At 50.9% G+C, this 8,763-nt stretch overlaps 1 protein-coding gene across 2 annotated transcripts in view; it reads right to left on the bottom strand.

The window, feature by feature from the left end:
* Nucleotides 1-736: 736 nt before the first annotated feature.
* The window catches only part of Tbc1d22b (TBC1 domain family member 22B), a 56,564-nt gene continuing 48,537 nt past the window's right edge, over nucleotides 737-8,763 (bottom strand). The window contains exons 13-14 of one of the 2 annotated variants that reach the window (XM_023720292.1): nucleotides 1,778-1,866; nucleotides 737-1,134 (exon numbers count right to left, since the gene is read on the bottom strand). In XM_023720292.1, coding sequence (XP_023576060.1) covers nucleotides 846-1,134; nucleotides 1,778-1,866 — 378 coding nt within the window. In that variant the 3' untranslated portion in view covers nucleotides 737-845. Of the gene's footprint in view, nucleotides 1,867-8,763 lie in introns of both variants that reach the window. The other variant, XM_004624180.2, reaches the window with a different exon arrangement.

Genomic DNA, 8,763 nt, shown 5'->3' with positions numbered 1-8,763 from the left:
CACCTGGGCACATGAAGGTGCCTGACAGCTTCTGCCATAAGAACCACCTGCAGATTGGGCCGTGGTCTCTCTTCCTTCCATGGAGCAAGAGCTCAGCACTTGCTGACGACATCCTCTGAGGTTAGGTCTGCAGCAGATGCCCTGCTTGGCCTGCAGAGGGCCCAGGCCCACACTCAGAGAGTCAGAAACCACTCATGCCAACCCAAGAGGAGGAGACACCTTGGGTTCAGGTAACACATACCCACGGCTACGGAGAAAAATCAGCAGGCAGAGGAGGAAATACACTATTTATTTACAGTTCATTCACTTTATCCACAATTTCCCATACAAACATAAAAACTAAAAAAATAAAACCACCACTTGGGAACACAAGTGTCCTTCTTTGTAGCCTGGCTGAGGCCAGGGCTACCCGCTATGGAGGGGAAGGTGCAGGCTGGGAGGGACCTAACACACGTGGACAGGGTGCAGGTGTCCCAACTGGGACACTGTTGGTCCCTAGGAGGGCGACAGCTGCAAGCCTCCATCCCCCCACATCGCCACAAACACCAACAATGGGACATGGTCACACATCCCATGAGCTGTGCGGGCTGTGATAGTGACAGCAGAAAACACTCAAGGCCACCGTCTGAGAGGAGCCCCAGGGACACAGGAACCCTGCCCTTGGCACTGACAATGGCCTACAGTTCTGGCCAAGCCCACATCGCCTCTGGAAGAGGCAGGGGCTCTGCAACAGGGATGGGAGGGGGAGGGGGAACCTGGACCCTGGTGACCACAGACCCTGGCACTGGGACTCCGGCTGGAAGGGCACCCAGAACCCAGCCCCCAGCTGGGTCTGTGCCAGGGGCCTAGGATGCATTCACACGGGATGCACGATATAAATATAAACTCATATCTGCTACAAAGAGGACATATATTTGTACAACTTTACCCATATACATAATAACACAATTTACACATAATATCTTGGAGTGGGTCATCATGGAAAAAGGATTTGGAGAGGTGAAAAGCCCCTTCTCCCTCCCCACCCTGATCCTTCTCAAGGGACACTTGTCCACTTGGTCACACCGGGTCGGGCCAGTCTGGACACGGACACTGGGACTTGCGAGGACCGACCGAGCACACGCACACAGGTACCTGGTGAGAAAGGGAAAGGAAATTCCTAGCCCTTGGTGCAGGCCTCTTCCCAGAGCCGGGAGTGAGGCACCTCCTCCGCCCAGAGCAGCAGGGTTGCCACACTGTCCCGCCAGCCGGGCTTCTGAAGACATAAGGCATATCTGACCCAGGCTCCGGCAGAACTGAGTCACAAAAACCAACCTCAGCAGAGACTAATTCTCCCATGTCTTAGGCATGTGAGACATTTTGTTGGTTTTTCTGGTTTAAAAAGAAAATAAAAAAAAAAAAAAAAAAAAGAAAAGAAAAAAAAAATGTGACCGTATCCCTTGGGGCCTGGTGGTAAGAGACAGCAGTTCATGGGGGGACAAGGGAAGTGGGGACCCTGCGCCGCCCCTTCTTCGTCGTTTCCTGGAACATGGGGACGACCCTGTACCTCTTTTTGTGTCCTCTCCCGGAGCTGGGCCCAGGCACACGGTGTGGAATACTGACAGTGGCCGAGACACAGCCACATGGTGGACACCAGTGTTCGGCCCAGGGTGGCTGGGGGGTTTTGTACAGCAGGAGGGGCTCCCAGAGTCAGGTCGCCCTCTTCCAGACGGGGCGCCAGCCCCGGGGAGACAGCACCTATCGGCGGTAGTGATTGGGAGCATCGGCAAACATGTACTTGAGTCTGTAGGCCTCAGCCAGCAGCAGCCCGATCTCCTCATTGCCCCAGTGGATGGTCGGGAGGTTCTGCAGCAGCATCAGGAGGCCCTGGAACACAAGGGGGCTTCCATGGCTTCCGGGCTGCAGGAGACACGGCGGGAAGCGGCCTCCTCCCAGGCAGCTCGCGGCGCCTGGCCAGCTCTCCACAGGCAGCCCAAAAAGCCTCTGCTGAGTCTCGATTCACTAATCCTGCCTCTAAAAACACTACCAAGGTGACAACATACTTGGAAGAGAGAAAAACAGTCACCAGCCAACTACACTTCCCGCCACCACAGGGCTACACCACATAGTCCAGGCTGGCCTTGAGCTCGAATCTTCCTGCCTCAGCCTCTTGAGTGCAGGGATTACAGACAAGAGCCGCAGCACCGAGCCCAGCCACGTTTGAGGTATGCTTTTTGGGTTTTTTTTCTACATGTATTTCTTTAAACAGTCACAGCTGCTGCCTCATCCCCCTTTCTCTTTCTCAGCTGGAGAGTCTTACTTTTCCAATCACTAAAGTAATGGCTGGAAGACCCAAAGCCCAGAAGCCAGGAAGAAACTTTTGGGCTTAATTATCCACAAATTTGTAACCTCGATGCACCAAGAATCACCACCAACGAAATTAAAGTGTAAGAAACCACCGATGAGGAAACAGCTACCCACCAATAAAGGATCAAAGACTAATATCCACAACCAATAGGGAATGTCTGTAAGTTGCTGAGAAAAACCACCAAGTGAGAGCTGGAGATACAGCTCAGCGGCACGGCGCCTGCCCGCCAAGGTGGAGGACATGCATGCGACTTCTGAGCATCACCCCTCTCCTCCCTAGAAAGGTGGCCTGACTGGAGGTGTCTCCTCCCACGGGACTAAACCCTTGAAAAGAGACAGAACAATAGAAGGGAAGACACCCAAGGCCCTGCCGCTCTGGGAGCACTGCCGCGGTACTGGCCCACTCAGGCCGCCACTTTTAGTTCCAGGAGGTGAACAGTGATCTTGCTTTAAGCCAGGATCCTTTAGGGACCTTGGTCACCGTGGATAATTTCACGTCCTCCTCACACATGCAAGCTGCATCTATGGAATCAGAAAGGCACGGCTGGGCTGGGACACAGCTCGGTGGCAGGGTGCTGCCCTTGCATGCACAAGGCTGTGGATCTGACCCCCAGTTCAGCCAAAGGAAAAGGAGAGGTGAAGAAAGGCACAAGGTCTTTGAGCCAGTCCCTCTGCTCTTGCATCCCTGCCTGGGGGACACTCATGTTCCAGTCCTGCCCTACCCTCTGCTTCACAGGGGAAAGTGAGAGGAAAGACCCAATGGGGTGGGCACAGTCCTGCCACATGACAGGCAGGACAGCACAACCGAGTAGGCCTGTGAGGACTAAGGTGGCAAGACCTCAAAGACACATTATGGGGGTAAGAGAGGGAGCTGCTGGAGACCATTTACAGCATCATCTTCTTTTTTATGTGTTTAGTACAGAGTCCTCGGGGTCTCACTACACAGATTGGCTCTATGATCTTCCCGTGTTCAGCCTCCCAAGTACTGGGATTACAGGTGCATGCCACCACGCCCAGTCTCAGTCGCTGTCTCAGTGCACCCCGGAGGCGGGGCCGGCACAGCACACAGGGGATTGAACCCCAGTCCCTGTATCTGCCTAAGCAAGCACTGTAAACCACTGAGCTATCTGGCCGGCCTATAGCATCATCTTAGATTAAAGAAAATGCACACCCTTGCACCTGCACATATATATAATTCAGGAGAGCAAGGGGACACACTGTGAGCAGTGGTTAAGTAACTTTTCTCATCTTTATCTTCTGAGGTAAAGTCTTTGTATATTACTTGTGTGATAGAGTAGTTCTCTTGAATAACACATACCCTGAAAGTTTCATGAAGTAAAAAATAAGGCAGAAAATTAACCATAGTATGGCCAGCAGGAAGCCACACTTAAACATATTTTTTTTTTTTTGCTTAAACATATCGGCCAACTTCCTTCCAGCTCTTTCCTGCATCTTTTACACAGTTAGTGTGAAATTTATTTAGCATTTATCATAAGCATTTCCTTCAATATTACAAACTCCTGTAGAGATTTCCAATGGCCAAAGAATTTTTCATGCAGTAAGGTATACAATTTACATCCTCGTGTTCTCAGCATTTAATTACTCGATTTTGTAGGGTAACAAAATTATAAGCAACACCTTCGTGCATGAAGTCCTACCTTAATTATTTCTTTGGACTTAATTCCTAAAAATGGAATGTCATCAACATGTACTAATAAAAATAAAAATATCCCTAAAAATGGAATGATGGTGTCAAAGGACACAACACTCTAAAAGTACTTAACATTCATCCAGAAATTATATTCCAGAAGCGCACTCATCCGCTAGTGTTCCTCCAGGACTCAGTAAACTCTACAGACCCATCAGCAGTAATCTGCCCCCAGATGCCCAGCCCAAGAGCAACCCGGAAGCCCAGAACCATACTGGCAGTGAGGGGCCTGGCGCGGCACTGCTCACAGCTGCAACCGCAGGAGCTCCTGAGGCAGGGTGTTCCAAGCTGACCATTACCTAACCCACTACAATCATCTACACCTGCTTCAAGAACTGGTATTCTACTAAGATGGAAAATGCAGAAGAAATAGACAGATTCCTACATAAACACGAATTACCAAAACTGAATCAAGATGATATAAAAATTCTAAATAATGCAGTATCAGTCAGTGAAGTTGAAGATGCACTTAAAACCCTACCAACAAAGAACAGCCCAGGCTTTGACAGATTCACAGCTGAACTGTACAAGACATTAAGAAAAGACCTAATGCTGCTACTTTTCAAATTCTTTATGAAACTGAAACGAAAACAATACTCCCAAAATCATTCCTGGAAGTGGGCATTACCCTGATACCAAAACCAGAGAAGGATACAACCAAGAAAAGAACTATAGGCTAATCTCCTCAATGAACATAGATGCAGGGGCCAGGGGCTCAATCCCCAGGCCTGCCTTACCAGCCCCCCCCCAGGGCGCACTGAGCCGGCAACGGAGACTGGGCATGGTGGCACGAACCTGTAATCCCAGCACTTGGGAGGCTGTAAACAGGAGAATTGAGCCTGATCTTGAATTGAGACCCTGAACGCCCTGTAGATCCCTCCCCCCCAAAAAAAATTAGGATTAGGAGTTCATTTGACCCAGGTGTTCCCCTCCTTGATATTTTCCCCAAAGAATTAAAAGCATCATGCTGCAGTCATATATGGCCACTCATGTGTAAAGCAGCATAGCCCGTAATAGCCAAATCTTGGAAGCAGCCCAGATGCGCATCAACTGATGAACGGAGAAAGATGTGGGTGTTTTCTGCAATGGAGTACTACACTGCCATAACGAAGAATGAACTCAAGACACTTTAACCAGGAAGATGCACTCTGAGCTCATACTCTTAAGTACAATCAGTCACATGTATGTAAATACCATTTTTCTCTGGAGAAATGGAAAGTGTAAAAAAGGACCAAAGTGTATTACTGATGCTGTGAAACAGGAATAAAATTTTCAAATAGGAAGGGGAACTGGGGGGTGGGAGGGGACAGGAAGGGACAAGAAAAAAGTGATGATGAAAGAAGTGACAAATGGAAACAAAGCTTTGTAAATACGGAGAGGAACAAGAGTTGAAAAGAGGGTAGGGGAACAGGGAGAAATAATCCAAGTTATATCATGTACAAGTACAAATTCCCTATAATGAGTGAGATCATTATGTACAACTAAAATGTACCTATAGGGCTGGTGAGATGGCTCAGTGGTCTAAAGCACCTACTTAGAACAAGCTAAGCAAAGCACAGGACTGCAGTTCAATCCCCCAGCCCCACATGCCAGCCAGCCCCGCCCCCTGGTGGGCTGAGCTGGCCACACACACACACACACACACACATAAATAGTACCAATAAACTTAATAAAAATGGCTCGAAAAATATACATAGTATAGTTATCAAAATGTTTTAAAAAATAAGTGGGTAGGCCGGGGAGATGGCTCAGTGGAATAAGTGCTTCCCTGGCAAGCACAAGGACCTGAGTTCAATCCCCGGTTCCGGGGGAAAAAAAAAAAAAAAAAAAAAGTTAAAAGCAATATTATTTTGGGCTGGAGAGATGGCTCAGTGGTCTAAAGCACCTACTTGGAACAAACTAAGCTTAGCAAAGCACAGGGACCACGGTTCGATCCCCCAGCACCACATGCCAGCCAGCCGCGCCCCCTGGTGGGCTGAGTTGGTCACACACACACACACACACACACACAAAAAAAAAATAAATAAATGTAAAAAAAAAATTAAAAAAAAAATAAGTGGGTAATATTTACCTCTGCATGACAATACTTCAGAGACCCAGGCTTTTTCCTATTAGAATTTTTTCGTTTTTCTACAATGGTTATATACATTTTTGTAACTGACAAAAACAACCCATTACGGGGTGTGCCCTCTGGGACAGGACAGGCTTTGCTGGGCTGGGAGCCACTGTACTTCCAATTCTCCTACCCTGAAGCCTGGAAGAAACTCCCAACCAAGGCCACCGGACCGCGAATCTTCCACTCCTGGGCTGAGCTGTAAGGAGCCGCTCTGCCATCTGGTGGCAACGAGGGGGAACTGCAACTCCCCGCCCCCACTGAGGCCCAGAGCAGTGCAGCAAATATGGGAAAAAGCCTTTTTTAAAAAATGGAGGAATTGAATAACCACAGCTGGGAACAAAGGTGTTAATCACAAATCAAGAGCTCTTATCTAGGGGTAGATAAAAGCCTGCCAAGACAAGGAATGGCTGAAGATTTGTTACCAAGTCAGTTCATGGGAGCATTCAGCTTGACAAGCAGTCAGATGAAATCAGAGACCAGATCATGGGGAGGAAGAGACAGCTCACAGGGCAAGCTCTGGGAGAGCGGATTTCAGTAATGGCAAGGGCCTTCCTAGAAGGAAGGCTTGCCGGCAGAAGACGGCCTGCTGGGCGTCCACAGACCCGCAGGACAAGGCAGTAGGTGGGGCCCTAGGCAAGGACTGGAAGCTCACAACTAGGCCAGAGGCCAAGGGAGGGGTCTGCAGGTACTGAGAGAGACCTGGAGGGGGGACGGTAGGCTCCGACTGCTTCCCTGTACTCTGCACTGATGTGCTTAACCCTCGCATCAACTCTGTGTGACTGGCTCCATTTCACAGATGAAACCGAGGAACAGAGGTGCAGGAACTTGCCCAAGGCCACAGAGAAGTGCCCGGCTGGGGTCCGAACACAGTGCATCTGGCTGGGAAGCTTGGGTTTAAACAGTTGTACTCTGCTGCCTGCTGCAGTGAGAAAGAAGCAGGGCTGGAGGTCCGAGAAACAAGAGGGGAAGTCCCAGAGGAGGTTGCTAGAGGGAAATGCAGCCCTGGTTAATTTTACTCAGCAATAAGAGCCAGCGCAGCCCAAGAGTGAAGAGCAGAGCCTCAAGGGGGCAATGTGTTCAGGAGACGCGGAGTGCAGATCGCTGACCCATCAATCGCCAGACACTTGCTGCAGACCGGAAGCATGTGCGGGCTGCTGGAGCACTCCCAAGCCAGGGAGCCGCCTCTGCCTCCTGAGAGTCAGGCGGTGGCAAACAGGCCTCCTGGCCCCACAGCCACCTTTCCACGCCACATCCTTGCCTACAAACTTCCTGAGCTGGACTGGAGTTCGCTGGCCTCTCCTGAGCTCAGCACCGGGTGCGCTGGGCAAGATTCCCCTCCAACGAAGCCAGGCTCTCCATCTGCTGCTTGTTTCTGTCACATGTCCAAGAATTGCGCCCCACCTTGGGCCAGCCTGCTCTAGGTAGGAGCGTTTCAGTTCCCAGGGTCTGCTGGGGCCCTTTTCTCTGCAGGACTCAAGCTGGCAGATTACCCAAGCTAATTTGGGAAGACAGGGCCTATGCTTGGGCCATGTCCCCCATGTGCATCCGAGGGGTCCTGTGGGGGCCCTGTGTGAAGATGCCTGGCTGGAGGCATTTATTTGTTTCTCGTTTGTCAGTGAGCCTAGAGTGGCCCAGCAGCCTACGTGACTTCACTTAGTAACTCTGACTAGTCCACTACCAAAGACCCTGCAGCCACCTGTCTACCTGCAGAGCCCGAAGGCCTGAGCATTCGCCCACGCCATGGACCCCATGTGTTGCCAGTGTTGCTCTCCCAAGATGACTGCAGAGTGACCAGGTGTTCGCCAGGTCCCAGTGCTCTGCTCTGTGCTCACCCCGACTCCAGAGGGCCCCTCTTCTGCACACCCTGCTCCCAGTGCCTGCGCTGGAGCTGCCCCCTCCGCCCAGAGCCCCTCTGTGCCTGGCCATGCCGACCCCGCAGGCCGCCCCCACACCCATGCAGAGCCCACCACGTCCATGACCTGTCTCACTGGCACATCCTGCCCTTGCATGTTCACAGCCAGGGTGGGCCATGGCTGTGTGGGACTGGAACTCACCCTCCTGGGACCACTAGGCCCACCCTGAGCACAGCCCTGAAGACGCTCTTATCGCCCATCCCTACACTTCTTCACACCTGTGCAGCCTCACACTCTGGGCATGCGGCCATTGTGTTTACAGAACTTCAGAATGGAGGCTGAGGCAGGACTGCATGATTGAGTCCAGCCTGGGCAATTTAACAAGCCCCTGTCTCATATTTTAAAAAATAAATAAATAAAAAGGCTGAAACGACAGTTCAGAGCAAAGGCTCAGGGTTCAATCTCTGGCACCCTGAGGTCTCTCGGACCTTGCTTGTGGATCACAGTGTCACCACCTGATTTCCTCAGGCATGGCACTGCCCGAGGCCCTCGGGTGGGCTGTCCCCTCCACCCACAACCTTCCTCCTCCTCCCGGGCTAGGCCCATTCTCACCTTCTGCTTTCCCAAGCTTCCCTTCTGTGTGACCACAGGCAGCTGATCTGACTTTATTTGAAACTGCAGCTTATCCCTTCCCTACCACCTAGTAAGTCTTCATAAAATACTTCTAGCTGGGTATGGTG

This window comes from Octodon degus, unplaced genomic scaffold, assembly GCF_000260255.1.
Source record: "Octodon degus isolate 3935 unplaced genomic scaffold, OctDeg1.0 scaffold00005, whole genome shotgun sequence".
Lineage (NCBI taxonomy): Eukaryota > Metazoa > Chordata > Mammalia > Rodentia > Octodontidae > Octodon > Octodon degus.
Note: the sequence above shows the minus strand (reverse complement) of the source record. Positions and strands in the feature narration are given on the sequence as shown.